The following is a 19,334-nucleotide window of genomic DNA, read 5'->3' on the forward strand; positions in this document are numbered from 1 at the left end:
CTGGCTCAACCATTAAGTTAAAGGGTAAGTAGCAATTTAATTTAAATGTAGTGTAAAAAAAAAAAAAAAAGTACATTCACTATACTCAACCCAACTATTGGTTCATTATTAAGGTGGCACACACACAAACGTTGACGCTGCTTCCTGACAAGAAACACATTCCGTTTGTGACGAATGACAATTAAGGAGATGGCCATGGATACAGGTAAAACAAACCCTCAAGAGTGCCAACAAGAAAAGTGCCATTACACCAAATTTCGACCGTACTATCAACCCACTTCTTCAGAAAGCAAACACACTTGAAGTTTTGTGCAGCATCTTTATTCCGACACTGCTAAATGCCAGCAGTTTTGCAGTTGTTTAATGCACTGACATGAACAAAGTAGAAGAAGGGGTGAAGTGCGCAGGCAGCTAGTGTAGGAGGAGTGGGTGCTGGGTGGAGGGCGGACCAGGCTGTTTTGGTACGTAGGTTAGTGCATGACGTAGTATTTAGTCAAACAAGGGGAAAATGCAACACACAAGTTCTGCCGAGTATACCACATTTATTTTTAATGAACTGATTATGAAAAAGAGAGGGTGCAAGGGCCACCTCAATGCAGACTTAAGAAACTGAAGAAAAAGACGAGAACAAAAACAAAAAAGACGGGAGGGGAGCAGCCCATTGCAACAATTTTTCTTTAACTTGCAGAAGAAAAAGGAGTAAATGGAAAATAAGCTGACAACTCTCAAACACGGCCCCCTTTTGTACACTATAAAACTGACCCAATGAGCAAAAGCCTTAACTCAACAAATTGGCTTGTCCATTTACCATCCCCTTCCATACACAAAAAAAAAGAAAAAAAAAAGAAAAAGAAAAAAACTGAACATTCATTAGATTTTTTTTTAATTACAATTTTTCACTTTATAATCTTAGTAAACTTTTTTTTTTAATGAGACTTGTACTGACTAGTGGCCAATTAACCAACAATGGAACATCCACTGAAAAGGCGACGATCATTGCACGTCCTGACTGGATGGTTTCAGCTCCAATAAAAAGAAGGAGGGGTTAACAGAGAAATGAGGGGGGAACTGCCTATACAGGATCCAGGCACACTAGAACACAATGTTTGTTTAAAAGAAGAAAAGAAAAAATCCCTCAAGATAGTAATAGAGAAGCAAAGCCATGTGCTTGGGACTGTAAAAACCAATGTTTCTACATATATATATATAAAAAAGAAAAAGAAAAAAAGTATTCAGGAGAAAAGAGGCAGCAGAACAAAAATGGGACCAAAAAAGTGGGAAGTACTGGGTTCACTATTAGAATCCTATAGAATTAAGTTGTAGTCCTATGAATAATCATGTCATTTTCTTTTACTACAAGTTCGAAGTAAGTCTTTTAGGTCAACAGAAATCAGAGTCTTCATTGAGTTTCTTTTTTTTTCCTCTTTTTGAATCCTTGGTTAAATCTTCCCCAAAATAATTTCTGAAAATATCTGGTTGTAAGATTGGGGAGAGAAAATAGGGCCTGTCAGTCTTTTGCCCAAAGCGGTTTCTGTTACTTCACACGTCCTTGACGATCCTGAAAAAGAGAACAAACAACTGTAAACAATAAATGCTGAGAGGTCAACCTGAAAGCAATTTCTGTAAAGATGCATTATTATAGAATTGGGTAATTCAATTCACAAGCTTACAAATAAGTTTGATAGATTAATTGGGGTCTATCAGGTACAGTATAGGGTACATTTCCTCAGACAAAAAAATACACATTTTCAACTGATGCTGTAAACTATACAGGGAACCCCATATGGTATATTAAATGTTAAGATTGACTACTTTGTAGACTACTGGCATTTTTATAATAGTAAAGTTAATATAATTCCACTAAACATTTCTAAAACATACCTGATTTATTTAAACATTTAATACTGAAAAACAGGTTAAGTAAAAATACAATATGGTGCATATTTAGCAAAATGCTTCTCTAGAGTTAATTTTTCCAACTGACTAACGAGTTTATATTGTTACATTGAAAGGCTTTTTTTAGGTAAAAAGAACATTGCATGACCAGTTACAAGCTGCTTCAGACATGATACAGATTGCGGGGAGTTGTACTGAATCTGTCAACTAGGGCTGGGCGATAAAACGATAACGATAATTATCACGATATAATTTTCCTCAATAAAACGATAACAACAGTTCGATTAATTCTCGATATAATGCTTACGCGCTATGCGTAATGCTGCGCATGCGCATTACAGACCGGGCTTCTGGGTGCTGCACACGCTATTGCTTACAGTCAGTGGCTGACAGGCTTGGAGGATCGGTGTGAAGTGGAGCAATAAAAATGAGCGATAGTGAAGAAAACTCAGAGCCCACGACCAGCTCGGCGGACACAGATATCACTGACAAGTTAGTTCGCTCAACTTCAGTGGTTTGGAGATACTTATGCGATCCCATCCGACATAAAACAGCGACGTACGTGGACTGCATGCTTATCATAGGTTCACGATCACCACACGAAATTTAATTATTAAATGATCATGCTTCTTCAAAGTTCTTCCATATAACATTGAGCCCAACACAGAGGTAAATCTACATTAACTACATTCACACACAGGCTTATTACCTTGTTAGTTGCGGTGGGTGACTTACAACAAGCTAACGCTACCAAACTATAATCACTAAAGCACCGGACTTGTACATGATCGCTATCATAATTGTTTGTCTTTGGTGATGTATTAATGACTCAGCATCGCCTGTATCAAAAGAGAAATAATTTAATCCGATGTTTAAAATGAATAAAATAGACTAGACAGCCCTTACTGGAAATCCAGAAATAGTGAACTTTGCTCTCTCCCTCCCTCCTCTCGCGACCAGCCCACTGTCGGTGAGGTGTGTGTTAAATGCGCGTGCGTGCGTGTGTCGGTGAGAGAGAGAGAAAGAGAAGCACAGTGGACCATTTTTTTTTTTTGCCCGTTTGCGTTTTTAGTGTTGTACTTACACAATAAGTAATGACATTATTGATATACAGTGTAGAGTAAAAAATGCTGACCACAATTAAGATTTTAATAAATAAATCTACCTTAGTTTTAATAAATTGTTCACCGGTTTGGGAAGTGTTTGTCATGTTTTGACAATAAAGGATAGTTTAAAACCACAGTTAGCTGTCTGTTTTCTACATATTTCACTCAGGAGCAAAAATATGCCTTTAAACTTTAAAGAAATAAAAGATGTTACATTTATCGTGATATTTATCGATATCGACTGATATGGAAAATGATATCGTGATTTTTTTTCCGGCCATATCGCCCAGCCCTACTTTCAACATACCTTCTGATGTTCATTTGTTTAATTCATGCTGTAAATAGTAATATGGTAGAGATGTGTGCTTTAGCGATCTCTCGCACCACATTAGAGAGCACCAACATTGTAAACATTTATTAAATGTTGTAATAAAGTTCACAGAATTTGAAAGCTGATGCTCATTCCACACATACTCTGTCTGCTGTCCGTATGCGGTGCATAAGCCACGAGCGTAACTGCTCCGGCAGCTATATAGCCATTATTTTTATTTCAAATACAAATGTTAGGCAAATATGGCTTGTCACCATTGCAATTCTCTTGTATACATGCAATGTCATGTTTAAACACGCTAAATATAAACAACGTTTTATTCAGTTCCTTTATTCCAATTACTTAAATAGCCTTTGCTTACCACATTGCCACAAGTGACAAAACATTTAATATGTTATAGTCAATATTAGTGGTGTCCCCGATTAAGGATTTACACATTCAAATCAGAATTGTCGAATCTTTCTATCGTCGACTGATAGTCGAATCATCTACGTGTGTGTTTGAATGGGTTGAGAGGGGCACGACACTAGTCAGCAGGAGGGAAAACATTTTTTTATTTTCCTTTACACGTAAAGCAACAACTTTTAATAGTGACCAAAACTGCCTGCCAACAGAGACAAACTGACAATGGCTTTCTTATTAAGGTTTAAATAAAAGGTAATGTTTAAAAAATAAAAAATAATTCATGCCAATTAATGCTGCATTTACTTTTTTTTTTTTTTTTTTTTACATTCTTTTTAAATATTTAATACATTTAGAAAAATGTAATTCCTGTGATGACCAAGCTAATTTTTTAGCAGCTTACACTCCAGTCTTCAGTGTCACGTTCTTAAAAAAATACTTCTATGCGGATTTGGTGCTCAAGATACATTCCATATCATCATCAATGTTGAAAACAGTTGGCCTACGTGTTTTTTTGCAGAAACAACAAATCAATTTTTTAGGATTATTTGAATAGAAAGTTTAGAAGAACAGAATTTATCTAAAATATAAATCTTTTGCAACAAATGTCTTTACTTTCAATTTAAAGCCCTCGTCTAGCAACCCCAAAGCAATCCATATAGCAATTAAACATCTAAAAATATCTAAAAGTAAATATATACATTTTTTCTAGATTTTTTTTCTCTCTCCAAAATTTGGTGTTATTTTGGATTATATTTTGGTGACCTGCTAAAATAACAGACGACATCTATTATTTCCAAGCTCACAAACTCATTTACAAGCATGCTGATAGATAGAGGACAGCATGAATAAGGGAAAAATAGGCAAGATCACCTGCATTCTGTAGTGGCTCCGACTGGAGTTACTGGAGTACGGGTCACTCCCCTGAACCTCCACCTGTCCAAAAGAGGAATAGAGTTTAGTCAAATCCTTTTGGAATGCCAAACAATACAAATGTAAATTACAGAGAATAACAATATTTGTATACTAGGCCTAATGTTGATTTACAATTTGACAATTATCATTACTTAATATCAACCTTTTGGATCAAACTATTTAAAGCCAGGTACACATCATTGGACAAAAATGTACAAAAATTGATCTCTTATGTTCCAACGATTCAATTATTTTAACAGCGACTCGTCACCACCTGGTGGTGTAAAAATTAAATAATGATTGCGTTTATTTATATGCTCCATTTTACTTTTAAAGGTCCCGTTCTTTGCCATTCCATCTTTCAAACTTTAGTTAGTGTGTAATGTTGCTGTTCGAGCATAACTAATACCTGTCAAATTATAAAGCTCAAAGTTCAATGCCAAGCGAGATTTTATTTAACAGAAGTTCCCTTTCAAAGCCTACAGCGAACGGCCGGTTTGGACTACAGCAGGAAGTGCAGGGATGTAATGACGTCACTAGAACCGTTTGTTGACCAACCCTCTGCCTACAAGAACACGCAAAAAAGGGGGCGTGGTCTCGTTGCTCTCCCACGTGGAGAAGAGCGCACATTCAGCGCTTGCATCTCCCCGTTATGGTAAGAGGAGGGACCTTTCCGGGCAAAGTGCACTAAGCTGCTGTCCAATCACAACACGGGAAGCGCTGGCCCAATCAGAACTCTTTACGTGTTTCTGAAGGCGGGACTTCATAGAACAAGGAAATCATCAGGCCGTTTTTAGGACAGAGGAAACAGCGCTGTACAGATAATTGTGTGAAAAATACTGTTTTTTACACCCGAAACATGAACTCATGTTATATTGCACACTGTAAACATAATCAAAGCTTCGAAAACACGCGAAGAACGGGACCTTTAAAATGGAGCAGATCGATAATTAGTTAAAAGATTGTGATCTTGATTCAAACACCCAAGCAGTCTCGTTCCTATGACAAAAGAACCTAAAATGACAAAGATTCGCCTGGGTCTATTAAACCTTTAACACAACCGGAAAAATCTAATCTGCGTTTGCGCTGCCACTGATCCAGAGAAAGCAGTTGTATAGGTAAGAGACAGCTTCACAAACAGCCTTTTCAAACACACAGCATCATTATTTATGCATGACAAATATTCATAAAAAAATAAAATAAATAAATCACAGTGAAGATAAGATAAAAAGTTACATAATAAAATGTTTATAACATATATTCTTGAGTGCATTATAAAAAGTGTAATAATTGTTAATAAATTATTTACGATATTTTTAAGTGCCCACGATAACAATATCGTGAATATTCATCATCGAGATATCGCATTACTGAAAATCGGCACGTCTACCACCTAAGCATAATCATTATAAGTAGCAGAGACCAATTATTATTAACGTTACAGAGATGAAGTTAAATCTACTGTAGCCTAATATATTCAGAAAATTCTTTCATGTACAAACAAACTTTAATTATGACGGGTTGCATGAAGACCTTTGAGTGAGTTCATTTTATGATATCAGTTCTCAAATGAAACGGTAAATTCTTACGAAGTGACGGTTTATGCGTTCGTGTCCTCATTTAGTCCTGGCAGAAACTACAAAGACAGTGTAGTGTGTTGTGTGTGTGTGCGCCCGCGCATCGGACACCTTAAATCTGAATAGTTTATATCGCATATCATTAGCAACAACTTTAGTTGTTAAAAGAACAAGACATTTTTATTAGCCGTTTCTTGAGGAAAATTAGCATAGACACTAGACAAAGACCCACCTCACACTATTAAATTAAGTATACTTCGAAAGGCTACGCATTTGACTATACACAAGCTAGTGTCTGCAGAAAAAAAACAAAGAGGTACACTTTATTCTGAGAGTCATTCTCCACTAAAAATTCTACTTTGCTGAGCCAGTGTCAAACAAGTCTGTATCTATTATAAGGAGGTGAGGGGGAACCACAATGCCAGCATTTCATAGGTAAAACGGGCAAAAATAAAGGAAGATGCAATTTGAAAATATTTCACTTGAAGATCTCATCTTTATAAAAGTATTATTTTAGTAAGCAATACCTCACAAAGCAATTGCATCTTATTCAAACAGAACTGCCCTGCTACCAACACCCAGTGAGCTAAACTGGTAATGTTGTCTGCCCACCAATACAACAAGATCTCTATTCTGCAGCTTTACAGCCATAATTCACATCATCCATAGAACCACAGTAAAGTAATGAATTGTCTAAAAATGACTCCTTCACCACACACACGGCAGAAAAAGCATTCGTGTAAACACTATGAAAGAGCAGTGGATATCTGGGCTGGGCTTTCATTTGTTTCAACATAATTACACTGTCAAGGTAACTCAATGCTGGTCACCACAATAAATTAACACCAAGCCAAACAAAGACACAAAGTAAAACATAACTCAATCAATTCAAGAAGATGCAGAATAAAAGTGATCACATGATCACACCCAAATATTACGTTAGTCTTCGCATGCAATTTAAAACAGGTTTTGATTTTGGCAAAAACATTTTTGCAAAATGTGTCACGTAACGATGTTCTCTTGCAGTAATGCAGAGTAAATGCAAGAGGTGCGCTACCTGTGGTTAGAGGTTTTTAAGGTGGGTTTAACCAAAAGGTTATCATCTGAGATCTGACATACAAACTAGGGCTGTCACTTTTGTAAAAAGTCCTGTTCGATTTGAGACAAAAGTGTTCATTGAATCGATTCTAACATCGATTTTAAATGACAGTTTTCATTTTCAACACTATATTATATATATATGCCAATCCACAGACAACTAATGGGCATTAGGATGAAAGTAAAGAGGGCACTTGAGACGCATAAGTAAGCAATATTTATGATGATTTATTGGCGTGAAGTTTTGCACAATGACAAACAGGAGTGCAGCATTCTGAAAAAAAAAGAAAAAAAGAAAAGAAAAAAACATTAAGCAGAGTGGACCATAACATCAAAGAAAAACATTAGCTACAGGCTTTAACATGGCTGTGTTTCCAATTATAAATGCCCAAAAACGTAAAAATTCACTAGCCTACAATGAATGTGAAGAGTGTGTGGATAAACACGCACGGCAGCTACATTATCCAAATCAGACTAGAAAAGTTGGTCACAGTCTAGTCTACAACAGGCCTGCATTTATGATTTAGGCTATTCAAAAATCTTTAAAATAAAAAATGTGTTTAAATAATTAAACTTAATGATTCAACGTTCAAAATGAAACTTTAAAAGCAGCACACACACTGTGACATTTGACTGGACGTCACATTTTTGACATGGTTGATTCTTCTTGCAATAGTAATTGACTATGGCCTACATTAAACCTTTAAATAAAAGGGTTATTGAGTGTTTACACAGTCCTATAGCCTAAAATAAAAGAGCCTGCACGGCGACAGGAAATAAAATTGACTAAAAAAAACCCCGCCTAACTCACCAGAGCATGTGCGGTGCTCCACTCATGAACCTTCAACAGTAAAACAGCGTCCGCTCAAATCCCGCTCTGACAGGAACTTTATCTGTATTGTAGCCTACTGTACTTGTTATATCTATTAAAACATGCATTTAGTGTTACATGTTAAATATAAATATAAATATATTTAATTCATTAAAAATATTAGGCTAAATATAAGTTATTTTTAAATTTAATTTAGCCTACCCTGAATATGAAAATTGAACAGGACACATAAGATGTGAAATATGGGGGGGGGCACTTGAACCACTTAACCACTTAAAGCATTTCTTTGAATTTTATATAAATTGTATCTTCATTTTTATCAATTGTTTTATCTACTAATTGCATTGATCTATTAAATAAATAAGAAAATATAGCATACAATGACACGGAGGCACTGGCGGTGCGTGAACAACGGCTTAAATGAACAACTACTAGAAAAAAAGCTTTAGTTGGGGCAGCCTTATAGCCATTTATTTTAGATAGACCTATATTTAATCCAGCATGTCACAAAAGCCATTGTATAAACCCCACAGTAAATACAATGACTGAACCTCAATTTTTGACTGCATGGACAAAACAATTCAGCAGAAATTCCTTTGGTTTGGAATGACAGTGATGCCCAGTCTTTTTTTGTCTGTTCTTTTTTTTTTTTACAAGAAAATGGGCCAATTATGATTGCTGATGTTTTTTTTTCTTCAAGCAAATTTGTTGTTTTGCTCTTTAACAAGCCAAAATTAATACAAAGAGACATAACTTCATGTATAGGTAGCCTATTTAAGTTGAAACATATTTGAAAACACATTACTTACACAAAAACAAGTAAATCAACTAGATGAAGCTGTTCTCTGCAGGTACGAGTGATGAACGCCGCTGACGGTCTGGAGCTCACATCATAATGGCCCAGACCGCAGACCTCACTCTCTCTCACCCTCACGCTCTCTGCGCATAACGGTTTAAATGAACAAACTCAGTGCTGATCAAGAGTTTTGTGCAAGCAATTTAAGGTTGCGCCTCTTGTCCCAAATATAGCAGGCTTTATTCAGTGATTGAAACAAATTATTAATATTAATTTAAGTTTTACAGCATAATGAATGTCCGAGCGAGCTGTGCTGTGGCAAACATGGAACTTTACCTTGACATGAAACGGTAAATAATCAAACCAGCGGAAGCAGTGCATTTATCCTTTATTCACGCAACATCTATTGAGTCAGTACAGTAGCCTACACTTAAGGAATGTTTCTGGTTGATGTTAAATAAAATGAGGCATGGTATGCTAACTGTATCTTACATAGCTTACATTCAACTTTATCTTGCGGCTCAACAATTTTACCTCATACTGACTAAAATTCAAAGTACTTCCAGACTTGGCTTTTTAGATTTTGGAGGGTTAAAATAGTTCTCTGCTGCGGTCGAGTTGGGCTCTGCATTATAAGCCATCTTCACTGCAAGACTCATCCACTTTCAGCTGTGCCTGACAGTGCGGCGACTCATCCTCAGGTAAACGAGCGCGCCCATGAGCAAAGCAGACAGCCACACCTCTACTACAGCGCTTTTAACAAAAAAAATTAGTCGAATATTAATTTTCATCGTCGAATTTTTTTTTTTTTTAAACTATTCAAATATATATTCGAATTTAGAATATTAGTTGACAGCCCTAATGAGCAGTCGCTCTGTTTTAATTCGATTGAATAATGTTTAAATAAAAAAAAAAGAACTAAGTGCTTTGCTAATAAAGACACCAGCACAAGACAAAACAGCAGACAATGAATGAATGCATGCAACAACAACAACAAAAAACCCTGCCATTGTAAACTTTTCTGAAGTAAGTTCCCTTTAGAGATACATTCATATAGACTGTTTTAACGGCGTCCACAAATAAATAATAGAGGCTGCGCTATCTTTCTTATGCGTTATCAACTTTAATTTCAACTGTGCAACATTAACTTCATTTTTTAATGTTTTGGCATGTTTATTATAAATAATTTCCCATATCTGTTAGCAATATAGAGTGGGGAAACACCCCCCTTAAAGGGTTAGTTCACACAAAACAGAAAAACCTGTCATTTATTACTCCTCATGTCGATCCCAGCCTGTAAATATCTTAAATTGTGTTCTGAAGATGAACGAAGGTCTTACGATTTGGAACGACATGAGGGGGAAAAATTTACATTTTTGGATGAACTATCCCTTTGTATGTGCTGACTGTGTAATCTTGCGCACTCACCTTTCAATCCGTTTCTGTTTCATAATAGAAGATTCATGTCGGGAAACTTAAACTTGTAGATAAAGTACCCTCTATTTGAGATTGCTTGTATATGAATGAATAACGAAAATCCTGTGCTCTATCGAAATCTGTTTTACACTCCATGAAAATGACCTATTACATACCCAATTTAAATATTTAGCAGGATACAAATCCGATCAGTTATCCAGATGGCGACTATTTGATTGACGAACGAATGTTAATGCCAAGAGTAACCAGCCAGAACAAGTAACCTCTAGAGTAGATCATTTCTGATAACAAGCAAATAAAGTAAATGACATTCGACGCTGCTCTCGTATGCAGGAAATTCATGAAGCTTTCAAGGCTTGTTGGCGAGTCCCACACTGTTTTTGCACTGGTGTTAATATTTTGATCATGTTATCCAAAGAAAAGTACATCAGAAATGTGTTTCTACCAAGTAGTTGGCCATACTAGCCAGACAAATAAACAAACAGACCAGAAGTTAACTTTGGGCCAGGCGCGTAACTGTGGCAACACGGGTGCGTCCGATGAAATCCCATCCCAAATTCAACATTTATTTTTTTTCCTTACAATATTAACTTGCCATGTCTGCTATAGTATTTGCTCTGTTAGCGCATATGTTCTCCTTTTTGGCCTGTGTTAACATCCCTATTACAGACTTTGCAATGTTTCCACACAAATTACATTTTTGGAAATTATTGCAATGCAGCTTGTGCGCAAGTCCGGAATGGAGAACGACCAACATAAAACGGAAAAACGATTATGGCCTTTCGACCGGTGCATCTCTAGAACTACATGACGATTTCATTTTCAGGTGAACAACCCAGACTCTGCAAATTATGGGAGGAAAATTATTTTGTGTACTCATCTAGCTCTTTGTGCTAGAAACCAAAAATCTGCATTTCCATTACCTGTAGCAACAATATGCTACATTTGAGGTTGCATTTAAAACATCAAAAGGGTTTCTCTTATGTAAATGGTTGTGAGACAGTCTTAATCTTTTTAAATGTATAAAATAAACTCAATTTCTAAGAGCATGGTTTGATTTCTGAAAAAAAAAAAAAAAAAAAAAAAACACACTTGACATTTAACATTTTGAAATCCGCAAAAGAATTTTGTGAAGAACTGGATAACAGATCATCAGCTTTATATTCCTGATGGAGCAAGGCCATGGCAGGTTACCTTTTTCACACTTTCCTCCTCTTCCTGACGTTTCTCGTAGTGTGAGAAGTCGTCAAAAATGGAGGTGGTGTGCTTGTAACTTGCGATGATCTTCAACACCTGACGCGCCTTGTCCAGCGGAACCTCCTGCGTATCACGGGAGTTGGTGACCGGCTTATTCTCATTGTTTTCCAGACGAATGTGCCTCAGTTGACTGTTGGGAACGTCCTTCACAAAGATCCAACGCACATCAAAACGACCTTTCCACTTGTCCTGCGACCACACGCCTGCACAAGTGTTGTAGTCCACGGGCGATCGCATCTCAGCCACGCCACAGAAGTGCCCGCTGCCGTTCACACTGAAGAGCAGATAGAGGGGCCCTTTGTTGGCCAGAGAACGGTATGCAGCGTCCAGGCGCTTATTGCCATGTTCTGTGCTGCACCAGATATTGTACTTAATTGAGCGATGGATGTCGTCCTCCGAGTAGCTCTTGATGATAAAGACACGACCATGCTTAGGGTTCCAGTCAAAGTCCTTGGGATTGTAGTTGTTCACCATGCGCAGTTTCTCCAGAACTGGGTGGGGCTCTGCTGGCACAGCAACACCACCCATTCCTGAATTGGGAGGGGATTGGCCAGGTCCACCTGCTGCATCCCCGAAGCCGTTGGCACGGTTGCGTGGAGGGACCCAGCGGGTTGGCTGGGAGGGTTGAGGAGCGGGAGGACCCTGGGAAAGTGGGACAGTCCCTGGCTGGCCACCCGGAGGAAGAGGGTGCTGACCGAGCTGACCAGTAGGAGGTCCTAGCTGTCCGTTGCTGAGGGGCAGCTGCGGCACCCCACCGGCAGTAGCACCTGGTTGAGGAGACGTCTGATTGGGCGGCTGCCCGTTAGAGGGCAGGGAAGTCTGCTGTGGTGCTGCTGGTTTAGGCATAGTCCCCTTGTTGTCCCAAGTCCCAATATCCATGTTATGTTTGATCGGGGGCGGTGGCAGATTTGTCCCACCAAGTCCCTGCTTGGTTTTCAGCTTAGGCTGCGGTTTGGCCGGCTTGCTGGCAATGTCCGCCCAAGATGCAGTTTTTGCAGGAGCCATGGAGGCAGGAGGCATAGTGGGAGCTGCAGACACCTGACTCAGTGGCCCTCCAGGGAGTCCAGAACCAACAACTTTTGGTGCCATGTCTCCAGCCCCGATCTTAAGCCCCGCCATGCCCTGGTCCAAGCTATTCATTCCTACGGCCTTGTTGAGTGGCTCATTCGCTGCAAAGGGAGACTGTCCATCAATCATTGCGCCTCCTAGCGTGCTAGGAGCGTAGGCGTAACTGCTGCTGTAACCTGAGCTCTGTGTGGACTGTCCCTGAGAGCTGCTGTTCCCCCAGGCAGGGAAGTCAATCCCACTGGGAAAGAAGTTGAAGCCATGCTGTCCCAGGAAAGGGTTGCTCCCCAGTGCCCCAGACTGGCCAAACATGGCATCCGGGAGAAAGTGGTGCTCCCCATTGCTAAGCTGTCCATAAGAGGCCAGGTAAGGCATCGGAGGATCACCGCCTGTAGACCATGCTGCTTCATTCAGAGAATAGGTGAAGCCTATCGAGGGGCTGTAGTAACTGGGCATGTAGGAGTCGGACATGGCCGTATAAGCATTGCTCTGTAAAACAAGAACAATATATGAGCTTCATATTGATCAACGTCAGCTGCACAGGATGCAAATGCAAACAAGTATGATATAAAAGCATAGGACAGTTAATTATCTGTACTGTCCATTAAGGTATCCAAATATTCTCCCCTTACTGCTAGTTTGAAAGAAAGTAAAGCTTAAATAAATGAAGGCAGTGCTTAAAAAGAAAGTATTATGCTTGTACAGTCAGGCCAGTAGTACAGTTTTTAATCAAATGCCAACTTGGCAAGCATACAAACTGTTTTTTATTGTATTTTTTATTCTCATCATCCCCAAACTGATGCCCAGTAGTGTATATGCAAATTATCCACCCAACATGTAATTTCTGCATTATCAACAAAAATGCATATAGAAATGTATGTGCATGATCCAAAAAAACAAAAACAAAAAAAACACTAGCCCTTGGGTCTGCAGGCCATATTTATTGTTGGGGTCAGCTAACCATAACATACGGGTATGTTATGGTTAGCTGACCCCAACAATAAATTTGCAAGACCCTTACCAACATCTGCATTAAAAAATCTCAGAAATGTTGAGCTTTATCAAGATCATTTAGGACTGGTCAAGGAATGGGACCACCTCAGGCACACAGCCTGCTCATATTTTCAACACCAGCAAACAGCTTTGTGAAAGCAACAGTGGCACAGATTCCCTACAAAGGATCCCAGCATTCCATTGACAATGCGAATACTAGACCCTTTATTCATTTGTGTCCCATTTTTCTGAGAAGACATCCATTGCCAGAAAACCCACCATTTGAGCATGTATTACTACAAGGATTGATAAATTGGGCAATTATCCATTTGAATTAAATTATAGAATGCCTGGAGTCTCTGGACAGGGACAAAATTTAATTCTTGATAATGATTTCATTCCTTAAAATCACCTTTCATCAACTCCTGGTAAACAACTGTACAGCATTTTGCACAATGTCCAATGACTCAATGTGAACAAACATTTAGACTGCAACTAAATATCAGCTTATGTAAATAATATGATGGATGACTTGACTAAGTCCAAACACCTCTAACAAACTCTCAAGGATCCCTTTTCCATCAGAATGAACCAGGGGCTAATTTAGAGCCAGCGCAAGTTCTGAGTTGGTTCGCCTGACAAGCTTTCTAAGAACCGGTTTGTCTTTCCACAGGCAAGAGAGCAAGCACAGAGCCAGGTCTTGTGTCACTTAATGCGTCTCATCTTTCTCAGCAATGTTAGCAAGATAGCGGGAAAGAGACACTCCAGGCGTGTTCGAGATGCATCGGCTCTGCGCTGACCAATCCACGCATGACATCAAAATGCCGCATGAGCGATTCAAAAGCATAAGTTGTATGCTCTCGTTATATGGCAATCGGTCTGTACAACAGCATTGCATCTCTACCAAGCCTTCTATCAACCATGGGGAACGTCACGTTACTATTTATGCTCATGGCTTTACGATCCTACACCGGCATCAAAACAGCGAATCCAACGCATTCGTGCGGCTCACCGTGATTTATATAGACGGAGATTACAACCGAGCAGCTATTAGCTCGATTAGCTGTCATTTCAAAAATGGTGGTGACAGGATTGTTTTCATCGTTATGGTCACCGTAACCCCGCCCCCAAACCCTGACAAGCGGTTCTTACTTCTAGACCAGGAATGTTTTGGTGCTACTTTAATAAAAAATAACTAAAATAAAACCTTTTTCTGGTTCGGAGCTCGTGCTTGGGGTGTGGAAAGACAAAGAACCGATTTGTAAATAAGCTCTGGCTTCAAAACAGCACCAGAACTGCCTTGGTGGAAAATGGGTAAAACAGTCTTTGGCCATAGTGACACCCCAATAAGAAAACAAAGCCCAAAAACCAGGATGCAATTACAGGCCATAACGAACCCTCAAGAGAATAGGCAGCAAAAACAATAGCCCTGCTCTTTGTCTCTCTTTTGTTTAGCTTTGAAACAAGACCTACCTGTCTGGGCTGAGCATTCAGGTAAGGCTCAAACTCATCATCGTTCAAAGTATCCTTTTGGGAAACAGCTCCGTTTTGCACTGGAAAGCAAAAGAAACAGAAAGTTAGAGAGCATCCACCATTCGTCTTTTTTACAGCAGCCTAATGAAAAAAGGATGTGATAAACGTAAGCCAAAGCTTGACATTTTATCTGGGCACACTTATGGTGTGCTTCCCAAGGAACAAACCCCATGGTGCATTCAAGTCCTTCTGGGACGTTTGTATTTACAAATTGGGAAGTCAATTACAAAATCAGGTGCATTCAAATCAGGTCAGAGCGAGATGGCAAAGTAGCATTTCCACACACACAAAGTGCAAAGCTTTCTCACTTCTACAAAATCATGAATATAGAATTCACATAAAGAGTGGTTTTGCATTTTTGTTTCTATTAAATTTTGAACATGCTGTAAACTGAATCACTCATACACACAGATACTTTTGTATTCTGTATAGGCAAATTAGCTAGTTTTATTGTAAATGCACAAATTAAGAATCATACATTACAACAGCTTCCTTACCATAAGCTATAGATGCTACACACATCTACCATGTTTTCTCTGAACTTGGATTATTCTCACTCAAAGTATAAGAGTTGAAAGCACCCATCAGATCAATGCACCAGCTGCTGAACTCAACATGTGGATTCATCACACTGACTGTCAAACTCAAAAGAAATAGCTAGAATAAAACAAATAATCATCTAATTTTAAATGGTAAAGACAATCTAGCAATATCTCTTCACAGTTAGAGACAAAGCAAAAACTGAGCCTCATTATTATGGAAAAATAAGAAAAATGTATTTTTACTAAACTGTCAGAAAGAGATAAAATGCATGTATTTATTTACAATAACAATTTATATTAGAAGACCAGAAAGCTGACAGCAATTTGATATACTAGATTATTAATTGTCTGTGCAACAGTGTAGTCTTAACTGTCATTTCCATCTTGCTGAAAGAGTATTTCTTTTACCTTACAATATATACTAAGTATTTTATTAAGATCATACTGGCTGTATTTTACTATTTGGTCACTGTGTTTGCAGAAAGTCTTTACTTTTTAATTGAAAACTGGCTAAATAAAGCATTAAAGGCTCTCACATCATATCCACGTGGTCATGTACTCTGATTCAACACGTAAGTTAACTGGATTGTGAAAGGTTGAGGTGTCTTGCTGAAAATCCCCTTAACATTGTTCTTCCCGGCAGCGTGTTTAAACCCCCGCCACTTGCCCACTGATAGGGATGCTGATCTAGGTGTATTTAGGACACTTACACTACCACGTTTGAAGTAAACACCTAAAAACAGTGTTGAAGCAGTGTATGTATGTGGGTGTTCAGGTGCTTGAGTGTGTGTCACGCGTTTAGCTGTACTCGGCCTCGCTATTCGCCTGTGCTAGGCGGCTAACTAGCGTGAACTCCAAATACAAGCTCCTGTCAGTTCTGTGAGACTAAAACCAACCCGATCCTCTACTAGAAGGCCCACTTTTCTTCTAATCCCACGTAGGATTGTTTTAAGCGGGTTTAGCCGCTTGTTTTAATAGCGAAATTGGTGTGAACACACGGCCTGCTAACAGCAACAGCCACACGAGACTCTTGTTACAGCGCAAAAACGGAATGCCAACTCTTCACCTACCTTTGTTTGCTTGGCCTTTCGGTCTCTGGATTGGGTCCAGGTGATTCATGAAGGAGTGAGTTTTGAGAGGAAAGAGGGAGAATAAATGAAGGTTTATATGAAGCTCAGGCCTTGAACTCGCGCTGCGAGAGAGAAAAAAACCCGCCTCGACGCCACTTCTGCTCAATGTTCACAAAGTGCCTCTGTTTACCTGCTCCAGAAGGCTGCTGGCTGACATTTCTCTCTCCTCGGAGCCTGTGTGTTATACTGCGCGTTTGTTTGCGGGTTAAAGTCAACGGGAAATGCGTGTGTTTTTAGAGTCTTTGCGCCCGTCTCTCTCTCTCGCTCGCTCACTCTCTCGCTACAGCTGCAGATCAGACACACAATGGCGGGCTGCAGTTCCTCCACACTTCAACATGGCCGAGCGGCCGCCGCGCATTTATCCAGGCAGTACAGCGCCGCTGGTCGGCTGGGAGGAGGAGGTTGTGCGTGATGAGTTCGATCCAGGGGGGTGAAAACTTTGTAAATTCGAAGATAAAGGTAAATTGCTCTTAATGGGTCTTCCTGGAAATATGGAAATAGCCTATCTTCCGTTGCTTCCGGGGGGCAGCACTAAATTAAAACAATAGATATTTAGGCTGAAACCCCTGTTTGAGTCCCTCAATAGTCCTCACTGTTTAAAAGATGGATGTAAAAATCATAGTCACTGCTGAAAAGGGTTCAAATATGCATTGCAAACGATGCTTGAAAACGTAATAATTTGGTCAGGAACTGCTCAGCCATAAATCCATAAAAATCTATTTGTATAAATTCAGCTACTGTGTAGGCCTACTATGTAAACATATTTTATGTAAATATCTTATTCAGGACATGTAAAAAGACAAAAAACAAAACAAAACAAAAATGTTTTTGCAAATGCATTTTGTATGCCCCCCCCCCCCCCCCACACACACACAAACCCATGTTAATTTATTCGCATTTTCACTGAATCTGCAAAGGGTGTGTAACCGTTTGAGCAAGACTGTAGAAAATAATAGTTTGAACCGAATTAACTTTTTTTTTTTTTTTTTTTTTTTTTTTTTTGTAATCAATTGACTTATTGGCTACAGGCCCAAGCGTTTGTCATATCAATTTTGTATTAGGCTATCTTTATCTTATTCAAGGATAAATCATATTGACGTAACGACTTACGCTGAGCTAAAATAGAATGAAGATATTGGTTTGTTTGTCTGAGTTTAAAACATTCATCCTTAAATTACAGAACTCGAAGTATCACAAACATTTTAAAGATAATATATCACAATGAACAGTAACTTTATACTCTTACAATTACGAAATAACTAATATTTAGCAGTTGAAGGGAATTAACAAAAAAAAGATAAATAACATCTACTAATGTTTGTGTTGATATAATGTTTACATTGAATTTGTGTGTTGTGTTCTGTGATGAATTATGAAGCCACAATAATAATATCTGCACTGTCACCTGTAGGCCACTAGATGTCCCTATTATTATGCAGCACAGAGTAGTCAAATTCAATGCAGAGTAGACGTAGGCCAAATAGGCGGCTACTGTAGGCTACATGCTACTACGGGTATTTTATTTTTAAGTGTGACGTACTTCATTACACTTTAATGAGAAAAATACGTTTTTTACTATTAATGTGGGAGATATAGGCTAGGCTATAGGCTACCTTTGTGTCCCACACTTTTGTGATCTAAGGTGCACTGCTTTTATAACACTGGGGCAGTACCCATAAATGGACACATTTGTACCTTTTTTAAGTTTACCCCTCACATACACACCTCTGCCTATTCACGTGTAAACACACTAAATTTAAACAATGTCTTATTAAGTGCATTACTTTTATAGATTTATATATGAAGTTGCTCAAGCAAGTGGCAAGACAGGCCTACATTTCTCATGTTAAAATAAAAACCTTAATGCCTTTTCTTTTACATTTAAATCTTTATACGTGCGTCATAAAGAACTTTTTATATAGAAAAGTGCCATCCATTATGTCGCTTGCCTTGTTGGGTGTGGCTAGTTTTCCTTGCTTTACCCTGCAAAAAGCCATGTTCATGTGAAACTTGATAATTATATGAATCTATGGTGAAATGATGAAATTTTCGTGTCAATCCATGTTTATTTTTATACTATCAAGGCGCTATCACTTTAATACAGAAAAAGTTGAGTCTCACACTTTAAAAAATAGCTCTTTGGCTGAACATGATTCAAACATGGACAGTGATTGCACGTGATTGAAACGAGTAAAACCTAAAATAATCAACCATGTGCAACTAGAATCTAGCCTAGAAATCTAGACGCACCCTAGCGGCAGCAAATCTAATCTGCCGCGAGTGTAGTTTTAGCAACTCTCAATACATTTCTGATCTGTAAAAACCAAACTCTGGTCAGGCCAATCACATCGTGTACAGAGTCCGTGGGCGGGGCTTAACATAGTGACGGCGAGTTGCGCTTGCGCTTCTAGTAAACACAGAGGC

General features: G+C 38.7%; 1 protein-coding gene across 1 annotated transcript; it reads right to left on the reverse strand.

Annotated features, from left to right (window-relative positions):
* Positions 1–522: 522 nt before the first annotated feature.
* Positions 523–17,248, reverse strand: ythdf2 (YTH N6-methyladenosine RNA binding protein F2). Its single transcript, XM_067455158.1, has 6 exons — positions 17,041–17,248; positions 16,851–16,875; positions 15,179–15,258; positions 11,585–13,201; positions 4,609–4,671; positions 523–1,558 (listed from the first exon to the last, which is right to left on the reverse strand). Exons 1-6 carry the CDS (start codon positions 17,065–17,067, stop codon positions 1,535–1,537), a joined length of 1,836 nt encoding a protein of 611 aa, XP_067311259.1. The 5' UTR covers positions 17,068–17,248; the 3' UTR covers positions 523–1,534.
* Positions 17,249–19,334: the final 2,086 nt, after the last annotated feature.

The sequence above is a fragment of the Pseudorasbora parva genome, chromosome 10 (genome assembly GCF_024679245.1).
Source record: "Pseudorasbora parva isolate DD20220531a chromosome 10, ASM2467924v1, whole genome shotgun sequence".
Taxonomy (NCBI): domain Eukaryota; kingdom Metazoa; phylum Chordata; class Actinopteri; order Cypriniformes; family Gobionidae; genus Pseudorasbora; species Pseudorasbora parva.